Source organism: Phycomyces blakesleeanus (genome assembly GCF_001638985.1).
Source record: "Phycomyces blakesleeanus NRRL 1555(-) unplaced genomic scaffold PHYBLscaffold_2, whole genome shotgun sequence".
In the NCBI taxonomy this organism is placed as follows: domain Eukaryota; kingdom Fungi; phylum Mucoromycota; class Mucoromycetes; order Mucorales; family Phycomycetaceae; genus Phycomyces; species Phycomyces blakesleeanus.
The window spans coordinates 497,888-514,766 of NW_017265135.1; the positions used below are offsets into that span (position 1 = coordinate 497,888).

A 16,879-nucleotide genomic window follows, 5' to 3' on the forward strand; every position below is an offset into this window, starting at 1 on the left:
AACGTTCAGACTGAATTGGGTTGAAAGGTGTTGAATATATATCTACTCATGTATCTATTCTTGTTTATATAGGTATTGGCTTGATCATCTATTCTAAATATAGAGATAGTAAGTTCCAGCACCCACCCAATATACTTATTATTCTCTAACAATAAAACCAGACAATAGGTGTATTTTTACGTGCATCTACCTGTGCGCATGTCCATCTCTTCTCTCTTTTATTTTAATATATGATGATCATCTAAACTTAACTGGATTAGATATAAATTACATTGGAGCATTTTTCTTGAACTTTAAATCCATAAATAAGTTTTCAAATGGGTTGTTTGTGTGTAAGCATATTGCCAATTGATAGCTCTTATTTATAACCAATACATATCTTTCTCTAATCAATATTAAATAAAGACCTTTATTCATTTAGTGGCTCGACATTTCGTTCCAGCCATCTACTCTTTACATTTTACCTGAGACTATTATCACAGCGTATGAGTTTTTTTTTCTTAAAATAAAACTTGAGGCTGATCAACCTTCTTTCTCGTTGTTTCACAATTGATATGTATTCCATGAGAATTAATTAGTAAAAGAACAACCGTATTGAAACCCTTTAGAGAAACTCCAAAAGCTTATTTACACAAGATCTTTAAACCCAAATATATATTTCGTTTTTATTCCAAATAAGGATTTGAATCAAAGAAAGATAATAATTTGAAATAAACTCTAGCAGTCTTTTTTTTTATAGCAAAAAAAAAGGAATTTAATGTAAATTATAGAATCTTTAAAAGTCTTGAGAGATATTTGAGATTTGAACAATATGATCCAAAATCTTTATAACTTAAGGCCGCTTTAGGTATAAAGAAACTTTTGGATTTTCTCCAAGCAATATATTGATAACAATAACTCATAATATACAATGAGTCAATTACATTGCATGAAGGACAACATTTACTGTAATATATTTATATTATATTCTGTTCATACAAAGAATTGAAAAAAAGGGACAATCCCAAACCGATTTTAGCTTGAATTATTTTTAATAGGTAAAAAAAAAAGAGTAACAATATAACAATTAAGAGTACAGCATGGACTAAGATCCAATAGACCTTTAATACTGATATACAAAAAATGGCTGTTTTTGTCTTAAATACTATATTCTTCAAAACTGTGTTATTAATTCTACAAGTAAGAAGCTTGAAATAGTTGGTGTATGTATATCCTTAATATCTTAATAAATAATAATGATAGACTGAAAGTATCATAAGGAAAATCTAACTCAGAATCTCACACTATAAAAAGAAACAATTCATGTCTATTATTGAATTTCATTATTAAAAATTCTTGAGTATACTATAAATATGATGTATAAAGCCCAAGCCAAGAACTATTAAAAGACTTTAGATATGACGCTAAATAGAAAGGCATGTGTGAAATGTTTTAATAAAAAACAGTAGTGATATATGTAGCAGTTTCCTACTAATACTGACTGTTAAAGCCTGACATATGTATAGTGGTAATTGCATCTTCACAAACAATGCTTCCTTGTCAAAAAGCTTAATTTTTATCCGAGATGTGCCCTGAAAATAAATGATTGGAGCCAGTTATACTAACTTTAACTAAACTCTTTTATGAAACACATTTGTGGCATTACTTTAACTTTCACTCAAATATCTAATCAATATACCACATTTTTTTTTACATCTTTAACAAAGTATACAAATAATTGCCAAATCATCTCTTTCTCTCTCTCTCTCTCTTTCTCTTTCTCTTTTTCTTTGTAAATTATTCAAGCTTGTACGCTGTTAAAACGGTACAATACTTTCAGCTGCTCAGTTGTTCTTGGGGGGGGGGGGGGGGTTACCAAACCAAAGTCAGTAGGCCTTTATTTTCAAAAAAAAAATAAAAAAATAAAAAAAGCTTGCCTATTGAGTAAAGCAGACTGTGTTTTTTTTTCTATTCTCAAGTGATAACAATTCATCTAAGGTTACCGAGGTAGGAAAATTAACGATGGTCAGATTTCATAAACAAGCATGGATAAAAATGTGCTAATTAGTAACTATGTATCTATTCACTTTAGTACTTTTGGGGAAATGTACTAGAGTCGCATTAAATGTAGTAAGTATAATAAATGCAGTTAATGCATAATGTCACGGGCTTCTTCTTTTTCTTTTAAAAAAAATATACTGCAACATTCACCATCTTTTAATCCATTTCAGGATTCCCGGTTCAAAATGAGAAGAAGAGAAAGAAAATAATGCTTGATGAAATATTTTACGATGATATGGATATCCTCATTTCAATAAGGAGCAAAGTACCTTTATGTTACCATAGAAGACTGTCTTCAATGTATATCCAAAAACTGGAAAGGTTATTGACACCAGTGCTACAATAATGGTATAAGCTTGAAGTATGATGGGTATCTTTGATCTTACATAGCTTTAACTATGTTCAGGATTCCAGTTTACACCTTTAAATTTGATGGACATACCAAAGATGGCTAGCGAAAAAATAATAATTGTAATCGTGCCAATTGTAACGACTGTAAATTCCCATTTTTTTCTGTTTTATAAAAGCAGGATAAGGTTGTGTATGTTGTATTTTATAAGTGCATTTATTTATTTATTCATTTCTTTACTCTTCCTTTAACTTAATATTTTACTATTTGTGTGTAACAGCCTCGAGAAAATATCATCAAAGGCTTGGTAAATAACTTGGGGACTTTAACGATGTAGAGATACGCTACCAAGATAATCCAATAATAATAATAATCTAGATTTGTTCCCATTTAAGAAGACTATTACAGATATGATTGGACGGGCAATTTCCATGTTTTAGAGGGAGAGATGCAAGGCTAGGTAAAGAAAAGATAAAATTATGTTCCTAAAATGCATCTACTTAAATTTATCTAGCATTATTTCCCCAGAATTACAAATGATACACTTGAAAATAACAGCAAAATAAAGCAAAAGTTTATATGACCCCCAAAAAAAAAGATAGAATGGAACAATAAATTATAGACAAATCACAAAAAGTAAGTTAACTGTATGAATTATTGAAAGCCCAAAATATTTAAAGGCTTTAAAAGAGCAAGACTATTATGATATATGAACAGAGCTTATGGTCTGGTTTGGTTTAATTTAACTTGGAGTGTAACAGTAATGGGTAAAGAAAACAAATTATAATACTATGTCTCTTAAATTTCAAGCTTTTCATAAATCTGTACTGGAATACTACAGTATACTTGTTTTTCTTCTTCTGGTTGGAGATAAAATATTTAAAGTAGTCCAGGCTAATGATACGCTGCAGCTATACTGCATACATGTGCACACACAAAAATCTGATTATAAATCGAGTATTTAAGGTTTCTAGGCTAGACTCTAAAACATTACAACATGCGCATACGAATGTGTACACCAAAATACACACGCAAATACTTATTTAATTTCTTTATATATTTTGTGAGTTGAGAGACATATTCATAGGTTACCAAAGTATTCTTTTTCTGGTTTTGGTTTTTACTCCAATATATATGTATAATAAACATATAATACATTCGGTTGCAAAGACATGATAATTCTGCAGTGCAGTCGTTGGAGATTGGGTGATGTCAAAACTCTAATGGTATATACTCTACATAAAATCTACAAGGGCTGTTGTACGTTGGAAGGAATATGTCATGGAATAAATAAAGAAATAAAGTTGAGTGTAACTATGTTTATTGAGGGTCTGTTGTCATGTATGGGGCTTCTCAAGCGCCCGACAAGACCCAAAAGTTTGTCCAGGCGAAAAGTGAAATCCAAAGTTTTGTCCAAAGATTACTAATTTTGGAAACTCTGGTCAATTCGTATAAGGAAATCCTGGACAAACTTTTGGGTCTTGTCGGGCGCTTGAGAAGCCCCTATGATACCTAGTTTGGTTTTGGATATATCGAGTTTGATCGATTAAAAAAAAACCAAAACCAAATAAAAATGACATATTTAACAATCTTTTCTTTACTATAATTAAATAATAATAATAATATATATATATATACCAAAGGGATTTGAAATAAACATCTCTTTCAAGGACCTGATGGAAAAAGGATCTTAAGAGATTGTATGTCATCTATATTGACTTTATGTAAGGAAGCATATCCCATTGCTTAAATCCACTGGACTTTGTACAAGACAAATATAGGAAGATTACGTTTAGGTTTGTTGATAAGCTTTCTTGGCAGAAAGATATAATCTTGTCCTGATGCCATAATTATGAAAACAGTAGGACATTATAGGATATTAGGCTCTAATCCTCCGACCAGTCTAAAGCTATATATATATATACAGACCCATACAATAAATGAAAGAAAAAAGTTTAAACTCAACTAAATAGAACATCTTTAATGCAAAGTTGTTGTGCTTTTTTTAAAAACTCTTCTCATTTAAATCTCACAATGTCTCAGCAAATCAATAAAAGTATTCCTAAGAAACGAAAAGAGATTTTAGACTATGAAAAAGGACTTATTATCGGTGGTGCTCTCCATAATATTTCATTGACTGCCATTTCGGAGAAGACAGGCATACCCATGACAACTGTACATAGCACAGTTCAAAGATGGAAACAGAATGGCACGCCATTAACAGAAAAACGCCAAGGACGTCCATCAATTTTGGGTGAGAGAGATTTACGCCAGCTTAAAAACGAAATGAATAAAGATCGTAATGCCACACTTGGAGAACTCACAAACGCCATGAGACTCATGATTGGCAAGTACATTTGCAAGAATACCATCCGCAAAGCTATTCGTAAGATCGGAATGTCTTCTTGCCATCCTGTGTTTAAGCCAAGGCTATCCAGAACACATAAAAAGAAACGATTGTTGTTTACTAAACGTTGCAAAGAAACCAATCAAAGATGGGATCGTGTGATTTGGAGCGATGAGTCTCGCTTTATGGTTTTCCCAAAGGATGGAAACCTTAGAATTTGGCGCTTTCCTCTAGAGAAGTTCAAGTATGATTGTATCATGCCTAGAGTACAGTTTGGAGGTGGTTCGGTGATGGTTTGGGGCTGTGTGTGGGCAGGAGGAGTAGGCCCACTAAAAACGATTATTAACAGCCTTGACCAATTTGGCTATATAAACCTTTTGGAAAGAAAGTTGCTCCCATTTTATGGTCGCCTAAGTGAAATACATGACGGGGAGTTTATTTACCAAGAAGACAATGCTCCTTGTCATAAGTCAAAACTTGTTGAGAACTGGAAAAAGACCCATAATGTACCAATAATGGAATGGCCGCCAAATAGCCCAGATCTCAGTCCTATTGAGAACCTATGGGCTCATTTGGGTCGGATGGTAAGGGCAAGAGTACCAGCTCCAAGAACTATTAAGGAGCTAGACAAGGTTATCCATGAAGAATGGAAGAAAATACTGGTTGCAGTATGCAAGGCCTACTGCATGTCTATGCCAACTCGCATAGCCCGTATGAAGAAAGCCCGTGGTGATGTTACTAAATATTAAACTTTCAATAAAAGTTATTTTTCTTAATATTTAAAGGTTATATATTCTTATTCCAATGATTTTGAAAGTGGTTTCTTAAGTAAAAGTAGACAAACAATGAAGAGAGAGTTAAGGATGTTATTTTTTCACTTTGGCGGAAGCTAAAATTTTCTTTCATTTAATTGATGAGACTGTATATATATATTATCAAATGTTTATATTCATACATGACGCTCAGTGTCCCTATTCAATTTTGCTTAGCTACACTGCTGATATTAGTTCATTAGAATATCCCTCAATTTCTCTCTTTCTATGGATGTGAGTAGTATTTAAGTAAGTGAATAGTGGGTGTTTGAGTTTGTGTCTGTGTTCGCGCTAAGCATCGTACAACAAAGACTTTTTTTTATTTTATTTTTATCTTCTGTTTAGCGCAGCTGGTCTATTAAACTCCTAATTCCAACCAAAACAGATGAGGTATATTTTTGTACTTTTCTCTTTTTATATATAAAAAGCAAGAGTAAAATAGAAAATCAGTAAGATCTGTTTTTGTTTTGGTACTCCTTGAATTTATTATTCATTATTATTATCATCATTAAAGGCTGCGGATCTTTCTCCATTTTCTAGGCAAAAAGGTAATATTTATAAGAAGTTGCTACACACAGGTTTCTTCCTTTCTAATGATATTATACTGTGTCACATTTTCTTTTGATACAATTAATTAGAGGATTTATAATGCAGGACTTTTTATATATAACATTTGTGTGTGTGTGTGTGTATAGTGATAGATAATTGTTAATAATCTGAAAAAAAATGTATGCATGCAAGTTTCCTTAAGAATAAAGAAATGCGTGTATGTGCAATGACATTGATAATTCACAAGGTCTGAACAAGTGCTATTAGTATTGCCGTGCATTCTATTGTATCACCTAGAAAACAATCATTATAATTATAATAAAACAAAAACACACTATATAATAATAATAATAATATACTCAGCAATTACGGTGATAATATTTATAAAGCCCTCGCACAAAGACACATACACATGCACACATTCATAAAGAAGTAGTAATAGTAGTAGTAGTAGTAGTGATAGTAATAATATAAGGTGCTGATGAAGATTACAGGAGTGTGTATTGTAAAAGAATAGTAGTCGAGATTTATTACATTCACGTGATATATACACACAATACACGTACAAGTTTATCCATTTTGTAATTATACAGGTTATTTAAATACCGTATATTCACAAAATAGAACCTATTGCTCTAAATAAAATCCAATATTTCAATTATATTACAGTTCTATTTAGGCACATAGATACATAAGCGTACACAGTGCAATAATGATATATAGATAGATAGAGAACAACCAAAGATACCTAGAGTCAACAATATTCAACAATTTCTTCTTTCACTTTCACTTTCTTTATTAAGCAGGTAGAAAACTATATCGATTTTTATTAGGGACGGCTAAATATAGAAAAATAGAGGAAAATAGATAATTATACTTTATATAGAAATAGAAATAAAAGATATTTACACACTATCGTTATTTTCATTATTATTATTATTATTTTGTCCGTTTTTATTCAGTAAAATATCCATATATATATCCATATATATATATATATATATATATAATGTGTACAGAAAGTGATTATAATATACATAATTTTAATAATAAATAAAGACCAAAGCAGTTAAAAGAAGAGGAAGAAGAAAAAAGAGTAAAAGAACAGGTGTGTACATATATATGTGTGTATATAATAATATTAATAAAGATGTGTAATTAAACAGCAACAAGAAAGAAAAAATAAAGAGGGTGTATAGTACAGTACAGCAAGAAACATCATTTATATGTATGTATGCGTGTTTTCTTCATCATCATCATCTTCTTCTTAGTGTATAGTAAACATGGTTTTACAAAGACGTCAAGAGAGAACCAGTAATACCAAGTACAGAAATTAATAGTCCCAAAGTCAAAGTTGGATTAGCTCCAGATTTGGCACTCGAACCCGATGATGATGATGACGATGATGATGGTGTATTAGACGAGCTCGTTCCTCCACTCTTTCCGTTGACACTGCCGCCGACTCCATTTGCTGCAGCGATACCAATGCGCTGGTTTCCAATGTCAAACACAAGGTATGCACTTCTGAGGATAGAGTCACCAAAGAGGTACATTGAGAACGAGCCGCCGCTCGATGAAGAGCTGCTGGGAGCAATACCAAAAATACAGACCGACGCCTTTTCTGGGGTATCTGCGTCGACGGGAATGATTAGATTTGCGCCAGGTACATTGAGGGTGACGGGACTAGACATCGTTTTCCCGGTGGTTGACATCTGAAGTTGAACGGTGACGGTTGATGAGACGGCATTACAGTCAACCATGTATGTTCCAGAAGAGGAATCGAGACGGTATCCGTTCGAGCCTGCGACGCTACTGACGATTGCCTTGGCCATGGCCTGTGGGAGGTATGTCAGGGTAGTTCCGGTGTCGAAGATAAAGGCTGAAATGGAGCCCATTCCAACGTCTGTGGTGGTTGTTCCACTAATTAGCGAGATGCCTTGTCCGTAGACCATCCAGTAGTAGTAGCCCTTGTAAGCATTTGCCGAGCTTCCAAGAGAACTCAGGGACGTGGTCGAGGTCGAGCTTAGTGCTGCGACGGGAAGATAGACAATGTCGCCAGTGTACTTTGAGGTGTCGACGCCGCCGATGATCAGCTCGCCAGCCCAACCGGTCGAGCTTGCGGTGTTCATGTAGATTGAGAATACGGGGTCTGTAATGAGTTTCTGGTCGACCATATTGAAGATAAGCGGGTAATATGCTACTCCGTCTGCGCCTGCAGAGGTGGTCAGTAGGGGGAAACCCATGCCAAGGATGCCGTTGCCGACGGTGTCAGAGTTGCTGGCCAGATCGGAGCTAGAGGAACTAGTCTGAGAACTGACGCCAATTGTGGTGGGATTAGTCAGGATGTTATTTGTTGAGCTAGCCAGACCGAATTGTTGGTTTTGTACTTGAACACCTGCAATTGTGACAGTATCTGTGACAAATGTGCCGTTTACGTTTCCTATACCATATGTGATTTCGAAGTTTTGGCTAAGGGACTTGAAGCTAGATGATGCTGACTGATCAAATCGAGTGTAAGGACAGGTGTTCTGAGGGCATTGTGTAGAAGGAACCCACAAATCAGCACTAAAGAATAATAATTTAGTATGGTGATGATGATGATATTAGGATGATGATTTTGGTGATACATTTAATTTCCAATACTTCTTTTTTTCTTCTATATATATACACATATACATATATACATATTTGTACACTTTTATACGACTAGCTTATAATTTATTTTTATTTATTTTTTACCTTCCAGTGTCAAGTGTGACTGTAAAATTTTGTGCAGGTGTTCCTACACTCAGTTGAACGAGATATTGAGAGCCATCGTCATTGTACAGTGGAGCTTCTGCTGGATCTCGCTTGAAGAGGTGTATATTGCGTTTCTGGGTGATAATATCCTTTGAGTTTGGGTTGCGAATAAGCGGCAGACGTATGACTTGTGGAGAGTGTTTAACAGTAGCAGCATTTACTGCGACAGCTCCTAGACAGAGAAGGATAGAGGTTGATAGATGCATATTAAGATATAATGATAATGAGAATGAGAATGAAAATGAAAATAGCCTTAAAGAAGAAGTGTAAAAGAGTAGAGTGTAGAATGAATAGAGAAGAGAAGAGAGAAAGAGAAAGAGACGAAGAAATAGATTAAATTTATATACGAAATGTTGGGCAACATGAAATTAGATAACTTTCTCTATAATATATACTGCTATTTAAGGCACATTGTCCCGTGGTTTCTAGACTGTATTTTGTTATTGTGATATTGCGGCCGGAGTCGTAAATAATCACACACGAAAGAATTGAAAAAGAAAATAAAAAAATAAGCTTTAATGCAAAGTTTAGCTAATGACTGTTTCAATCTCTAGCACAAAGAAAATACATTGTAGATATAGAGATAAATAGATAAATAAATAGCATGCCAAATTATGCCCTAGATTCCTATTTTTTCTTTTCTTTTTTACAAGAATATATGTATAAAATAAAAGCCTATGATCAAATCTTGGCAAAAATTGAAACAAATTATATACCCATGTGTATATGCTGTATGTATTAAGTAGTAAGTTAGTGTACGTATGATTTTGTTTCATATTCTACTTATTTATTTATTTATTTGTGTATATTTCCTGTTTTCTGTCAATTATAAATATAAACTTGTTTATATATAAATAACATCATAAAAAGTAATAATGCCAAGAAAAATGTCTATATATTTATATAAGTATATAAATATAAAGTATTTTTTATCATTGGATTTATAAACTCAGATATGTATTCTCCACAGTGACACTATTACTTGCATAATAAATAAATAGAATATAAATAATCATAAGAACTGGCATAAATGATGACGTATAAAAAGGTATGACAACCCTTTGAATTGACACAGATTAGATCACTCAAGCCTTCTGTCTTGCAATAATTTGTATGAATGCCCTTTTTTATTATTATTTTTATTAAATGACTGTAGTCAAGACGGACAAAATAAGATATGTGTTTGTCGTTTGACGTTTGATGTTTAATGTGTATTGTATATTGTAGAGTGTATATAATTTACAAAGAACGCTTCTTATTGTTCGTCCACAAAGAAAGAACAGATTCTTAGCAACAGGAAAGGAAGTTGAAGTAAAAAAAAAAGGGGAGGGGAATATTACTTTGTAAGCCAATGACACACGCAACACTGAAGCAATGACACCCAAAGGCAAAAGATAAATGTAAAGAATAAAAGGAAGGAGGTAGTTGTATATAACAAATACTTCTTTTGAGAGTCTCTTTGTCTTTGTTTTTGTCTTTGTCGTTGTTGGTGCTTGGTGATGCTTGGTGGTGTTGTTTGATGTACATCAAAGATATATTTTGTGTATTTTGCGCGATTCATATATTCTTGCTTTAGTCAAAGAGGATACCTACCTCTTGTGCTAGTGATGTATCTGACAGCTTATCGGTCAGTTCGACATTGTGTCCCATCACACCTTCATCAGACTCCTTTAGTTTTGACTGGTTGAAAGAGGTGCGCCGACGTCTGGTCACAACCCAAATAAGCTTATTCACAAAAGGACGGACTTTGCGGACAATGTCTTCACCATCATCCAGCTCCCAGCCTCCTTCGATATGGATAGCCGGCTCAATGTGGCGGATGAGATGGATCTTGCCTTGTTCAGTGGAACAATAGAGGATCCGGCGGCTGTCAATAAGCCGGGGACCTACGAGACTGGCGTTCTCAAGCAGTTTTTGGATCTGGTGACGTTCATCTTCAGAGTGGATGTGAATAATGAGATAAACTTCATTGGCCTGTGCCAATCTGAGTAATAAGATTGCCCCGTTTTCATGAAAGGCGTGGTTGGGGACATTGACGTCTGGTGAAGGGTTCCACAGAATAGTCTATTTATTTTAAATAAGATTGTATTAGCAAAACCCTTGATCACTACCATTCATTCGTTAATTTACTCGTTCACTTGCTCATATTTCATGAGTGAATGAATAAGTTATATACAGGAGGACGGGGGAAAAAGAAAATATTAAGGTGGACTTGCATTCTTCAGTGACAATGTAATCTTCTTCTTTGTCTTGCCTATCCTTGCTACCGATCGGACATTGCCTAGCAAACGTGATCCCCACCCTGCAGATGTGTTCTCACAAGGAGGGTTGGCGTTCTATATTAACAATAAAACATCATCATTTTTCATGTGTTACTCCTTTTTTCTTCTTCTTCAAAATAATAACCAAAAAGTCTAAAGAAAATACTAATAAAAAAAATGGGGGAGTGAAAGGAAGTAAAGGAAAGAAGGGAAGGGAAGGGGGCCTGCTTTTTATTATTATTTATCTTCTCTTGTCAGTTAAATCTAAAGCACTGGATGAATATGGTTTATAAAACAAAGAATTAATGTATTACCCCTTCATCGGATAGACTGCTTCGGCTACTGCTTGTTCTTCGTAATGCTGACTTTTCCAAAGATGATGATGATGATGAAGCCGAAGAGGAATCTTTGGCAAGTGCTCGTCGTCCACCGGGGGGAAAACGTCTGTACCAATAGAGAGCGAGGCTTATAAGTGCAACAAATGAGGTTCCGCCTACTAGACGCAATAACCAGGTTGGGAAGGTTGGAACACGACTCGAGGATGGCATACTTGGTTTATATTTAGAGTCAAGATAGCAATATCAATAGAAATAGTAGTGGTAGAAACAGCACTAAGGATAAGGACAAGAATAAGAAAGAAGGAAGAAAGAAGAAGATGAAAAAGAACTGGGGGAAATTATAATATAAATATATATATAGTGTATTTGTATCTGTATATAATTTTATTAAGAAAAGAAGAAAGAAAGAAAAAAAAAAAAGGTTTAAAAAAGGCGGGGAAGACAAGCATGTGAAAATGCAATCCCATGTGCTTACATTTTGGAGCCCTGTGCCTTGTAAATACAACAGTCAATACACGCATACATAACATAACATAACATAACATAACATACATACATTAAAATATATGCTGGTTTCTATAGAATACTTGTGTTGAAACCCCCCCTTTTTTTTTACTTGTTGTTATGTTTTAAGAAAATGACTATTGTACATATACTCGTTGTATATATACAAATATATATGTGTGTGTTTCTTTACAACCTAAAAAGATTCTTTTTGTACAATTTATCCCTTTCAAACAAAAAAAAAAAGTCATCCCCACTCAAATCACTAATTCCCTTTTGGCTATTTGTCTGTAGTGGCTTTTGAATAACGATACCTAGTCACACATTTAACAGGGACAAATTCTAATCTTTTTTTTTTTTTTATAGAAAATTGAAAAGCTACTGGATAAAGCCATCCGAAAAAAGAAAAAAAAAAAAAACTGAAAAACTGAGAAACTGACTGACTGACTTATTAAGAGACAGAAAGAGAGAGAGCAAGACAAAAATCTCAAGGTCCCAAAAAAAAAAATTAAAAAATTAAAAAATTATTTAAAAGTCTTCTTCTTCCTCTTCCCTTTTTTATTATTTATTTATTTATTTATATAAATATTTCATAATGGAAGACAAGACACACAAAGCGCACAACAAGAAGAAGGGAGGAAAGAAGGAAGCAAAGGCCGAGAATAAATTCACAAACTCAAAAAAGTCTAGCAACCCAAGGGTAATAATGAAAAAATAATAATTACTTTAATTAAATAATAAAAAATAAAAAATAAAAATAAAATGAACTATTTAGAAACAATCGATCGCAATCCAACATTCACTTATTCTTTAATCCATTCACCAATAAACATAAAAAGGCATTCACTTTCCAAAGCGCCGGAAGAGCAGAAAAGACAGCCAGACGTAATAATGACAATGACCAAAAGAAACTCCATGTTCCAATGGTCGATCGCACACCAATCGAGTCACCTCCCGTTGTGATTGCAGTAGTCGGTCCACCCAACGTAAGCAACATAACATTGCTTCTTTTTTTTTTTAAAAAAAAAAAGGAGGATTAGCATTACAATTACCTTTTGAAATTATTGAAAATCTGTAAATGTATATTTATATCAACGTATTTTTTTTTATTTCTATTGTTGTTGTAGAGTGGCAAGTCAACCTTGATTCGATCGCTTGTGAAACGCTATACAAAGCACAACTTGGCTGAAATAAAAGGTCCTATTACGGTTGTCAGTGGAAAAAAGAGACGTTTGACATTTATGGAGTGCGCCAACGATATGAACTCAATGATCGACGTTGCCAAGATTGCTGATTTGGTACTTTTGACAATTGATGCCAGTTTTGGATTTGAAATGGTAAAGAGAACAAAAAGCCTTATAAATATAAATAAGCATTTGATTTAGTTACTGATATCCTAATTATGATTTTTTTTTAAAAAAAAAAAACACACACACACACACACAAAACAATCATTAGGAAACCTTTGAATTCCTCAACATTCTTCAATCCCATGGATTCCCCAAAGTCATGGGTGTCCTTACCCACCTTGACAAATTCCGTAACAACAAGGCCCTTCGTCTCACCAAAAAGAAGCTCAAGCATCGTTTCTGGACCGAGATTTACGAAGGTGCAAAGCTGTTCTATCTGTCGGGTATCATCAATGGAAAATATCCCAACATGGAAATCCAGAACTTGTCCCGCTTCATCTCAGTCATGAAGTTCCGCCCTCTCCTGTGGCGCAACACCCATCCTTACGTCGTCGCAGATCGTGTCGAAGACTTGACTGATCCAGAACTCATCCACAGAAAACCCAATTGCGACAGAACAGTAACCTTGTACGGATATTTGCGTGGAACAAATCTCAAGCCTAATATGCGAGTCCATATTCCCGGTGCAGGTGATCACGTATTGGCAGATGTGTCGGTCTTGCCTGATCCCTGTCCTTTACCAGACAAGGAACGCAAGCGCTTGGATGAAAAGTACAAGCTGATCTACGCACCGATGTCCGATGTCGGCGGTGTGATGTACGACAAGGATGCTGTGTACATTAATGTTCCCGGTCATTTTACAAAGAAGTCTGCATACGCACCAGCCGAGGAGCAGAACGGCCAGGAACAGGAGAATGAGGAGGAGGAGGAGCTTCCCTATGGCCAGGGTGAGAAGATGGTTATGGATCTTCAAGATGCCTCTGATACCTTTGCCGATCAGTTGGCAGATTCGGAATTGCGCATCTTTTCCAACTCTGCACCAGTCAGAGCTGGTGACATCACTGAACAAGTCCAAGACGATGACGAAGATGATGAAAAGATTAGCATTAGTGAATCTGTAGAACAAGATGATCAGGGTAGAACCAGACGCAGGGCCGTCTTTGGTGACGCTGATCCCGAATTCGATGAAGATGATGAGGATGACGAAGACGAAGACGAGATGATGGAAAGCGGCGAAGAGTCAGACGCAGATGTACCTCAGCGTGGCACCGCACTTTCCAAGTTCGACACTCGCAACATCCGCAAAAAGGGTGAAAAGGAAGACAAGGAAGACGCAGAAGCCGAAGACATTCAATTTGCTGACAGTGACAGTGAGTTTGGTCTTTCTGACGATGAGGAAATGATCAATGTCGATGGTCGTCTTCGTCGCCAGACCGATTCTGATGATGATGAAGATGAAGATTTGGCTGGTGAATTACGCTGGAAGGCTGATCTCAAACAAAAGGCCACCAGTCTTTTCCACAACCATCGTCGCGTGAACCTCATGTCGCTCATCTACAACAAGCCCGAGTTGTCTCCTGAAGATATTGCCTCTGGAAACTACAACGAGAAAGAGGAATCTGACGAGTCTGAAAACGAAGAGGAGGAAGAGTTCTTCAAGCTCAAGTACGAAAACAACGACAAGGCCGTCGAAATCATTGATAGTTCTCGCCAGCAACCCGATGTAGATAATCTGGAGGTGTGGGAAGATGAAGATACGCTGGACTCCATTCGCAACCGATTCATCACAGGTGAAACTGGTGAGGATGGTGATGAAAAACTCGAAGGCGAAGAAGAAGAGGTGTTTGGTGACTTTGAAGATCTCGAGGACGAGGATGCCAATGGTAGTTCCAAGCAGGCAGAAGAGGAAGAAAAAGAGCAGGATCCTGTCGAAGCCGAGCGTGAGAGAATCGCCAAGCGAAAGGAACAGCTGAAGAAGAAGTTCAACGAAGAATTCGAGGATGAGGATGAAGGGCCAAAGATGGACTTTTATGAGACCAAGAAGGCCGAAATCGAAAAGCAGCTGATCATGAACCGTGCTGAATTCGAGAATGACGATTCCAACACTCGTGCTCTAGTTGAAGGTTACAGACCCGGAAGCTACGTGCGTCTTTTGATCAAGGAGATGCCTGCAGAGTTTATCCAAAACTTTGATCCTACTTACCCCGTTCTTGTTGGTGGTCTTTTGACATCTGAAGATCAGTTTGGTTTGGTACAAGTTCGTATTAAGCGTCACAGATGGCACAGAAAGATTCTCAAGACCAACGATCCTCTTATCTTCTCGATGGGCTGGAGACGATTCCAGAGTATCCCGATTTACTCGCTTGATGATGGTACCCGGAATCGTATGTTGAAGTACACTCCTGAGCATATGCATTGTCTTGCTACATTCTATGGTAAGTCTGAAATTGATTGATTTTTTTTAAAAAAAAAAACGCACAGAGCTTTGTTTTTATTAAACAAAAACGAATATGTGTCTAATAGGTCCTGTTCATATCCCCAATACCGGTTTCTGTGCTGTCCAGTCAGTAGCAGACAACAAAACTGTGAGTTTCCTAACTAGATATGTATAACATGAGTGTGTATAGACAATGTCTAATTATGTTTACCATCAATAGTCATCTTTCCGGATATGCGCTACAGGTGTTGTAGTAGACATTGCACAAGCATCCGAGATTGTCAAGAAGCTTAAATTGACCGGTACACCATACAAGGTGTTTAAGAACACTGCCTTTATCAAGGACATGTTTACTTCTTCGCTCGAAGTTGCCAAGTTTGAAGGTGCCAGTATCAGAACTGTATCTGGTATTCGTGGTCAAGTAAAGAAGGCTCTTCCCAAGCCTGAAGGACACTTCCGTGCTACCTTTGAAGACAGAATTCTTATGAGTGGTAAGTTGAGATGAGATGTTCTACGTTTATCTACTTTCTTTGTCTTTAGATATGTATATCGTTTATTAATTTTCTTGATTAATTCTCGATAGACATTGTATTCTTAAGAGCATGGTATCCTATTAAGCCTCGCAAATTCTATAACCCTGTCACATCATTGCTCTTGTCAACAAAGTCGGACTGGAAGGGTATGCGCCTGACAGGCCAAGTTAGACGTGAACAAGATTTGAGAGCACCACAAAACGTGGACTCTGTTTACAAGGTATGTTGAAATATATGTATGTATGTATGCATGTATTTGGTTTCTAATATCGTATAATATATTAGCCAATCGAGCGTAAGGAGCGTCGATTCAACACTCTCAAGGTTCCAAAGAGCCTTCAGTCAGAGCTTCCATTTGCTGCAAAACCTAAGCAAGCCAAGCCACAAAGCAAACCAACTTATTTAGCTAAGAGAGCAGTTGTGATGGAGCCAGAGGAAAAGAAGATCTATACTTTGATGCAGCAGCTTAATACTCTGAGGAATGAGAAGTCTCGTAAGCGTAAGATAAAGGATACCGAGAGACGAGAGGTCAACGAGAAGAAGAAGGCAAAGGTTGAGGAGAAGACAGCAGAGATGGATAAGGAACGAAGAAAGGATTACTTTAGAAAGGAATCAAAGCGGGAGATTGCCATGAGCAAGTCTTCAAAGTTCTCAAAGAAGAAGTAATCAAGAACAACAACAATAACAACAACAAAAAAATAGTTCAAAAAATCATAAAAT

At 35.7% G+C, this 16,879-nt stretch overlaps 3 protein-coding genes across 3 annotated transcripts; 1 reads left to right on the forward strand and 2 right to left on the reverse strand.

Annotated features, from left to right (window-relative positions):
- Window positions 1–6,898: 6,898 nt before the first annotated feature.
- Window positions 6,899–9,162, reverse strand: PHYBLDRAFT_179030 (hypothetical protein). The gene is made up of 2 exons (XM_018438086.1): window positions 8,837–9,162; window positions 6,899–8,662 (listed from the first exon to the last, which is right to left on the reverse strand). Exons 1-2 carry the CDS (start codon window positions 9,100–9,102, stop codon window positions 7,387–7,389), a joined length of 1,542 nt encoding a protein of 513 aa, XP_018297268.1. The 5' UTR covers window positions 9,103–9,162; the 3' UTR covers window positions 6,899–7,386.
- A 932-nt stretch (window positions 9,163–10,094) lies between these two features.
- PHYBLDRAFT_179031 (hypothetical protein) lies at window positions 10,095–11,828 on the reverse strand. Its single transcript, XM_018438087.1, has 3 exons — window positions 11,472–11,828; window positions 11,113–11,232; window positions 10,095–10,960 (listed from the first exon to the last, which is right to left on the reverse strand). Exons 1-3 carry the CDS (start codon window positions 11,703–11,705, stop codon window positions 10,469–10,471), a joined length of 846 nt encoding a protein of 281 aa, XP_018297269.1. The 5' UTR covers window positions 11,706–11,828; the 3' UTR covers window positions 10,095–10,468.
- Window positions 11,829–12,594: 766 nt separating this feature from the next.
- Window positions 12,595–16,825, forward strand: PHYBLDRAFT_58278 (hypothetical protein; the record flags this gene model as incomplete). Its single annotated transcript, XM_018440289.1, has 8 exons — window positions 12,595–12,699; window positions 12,839–12,985; window positions 13,127–13,336; window positions 13,458–15,624; window positions 15,713–15,774; window positions 15,847–16,117; window positions 16,210–16,379; window positions 16,445–16,825. 8 exons carry the CDS (start codon window positions 12,595–12,597, stop codon window positions 16,823–16,825), a joined length of 3,513 nt encoding a protein of 1,170 aa, XP_018298297.1.
- Window positions 16,826–16,879: the final 54 nt, after the last annotated feature.

Coding starts and splice junctions, on each gene's coding strand:
- PHYBLDRAFT_179030 (XM_018438086.1), bottom strand. CDS start 9,102: ATGCATCTATCAACCTCTATCCTTCTCTGTCTAGGAGCTGTCGCAGTA. Junction 8,663..8,836: donor GTCACACTTGACACTGGAAG/GTAAAAAATAAA, acceptor ATTATTCTTTAG/TGCTGATTTGTGGGTTCCTT.
- PHYBLDRAFT_179031 (XM_018438087.1), bottom strand. CDS start 11,705: ATGCCATCCTCGAGTCGTGTTCCAACCTTCCCAACCTGGTTATTGCGT. Junction 11,233..11,471: donor GCAGTCTATCCGATGAAGGG/GTAATACATTAA, acceptor TTGTTAATATAG/AACGCCAACCCTCCTTGTGA. Junction 10,961..11,112: donor TTACATTGTCACTGAAGAAT/GCAAGTCCACCT, acceptor TAAAATAAATAG/ACTATTCTGTGGAACCCTTC.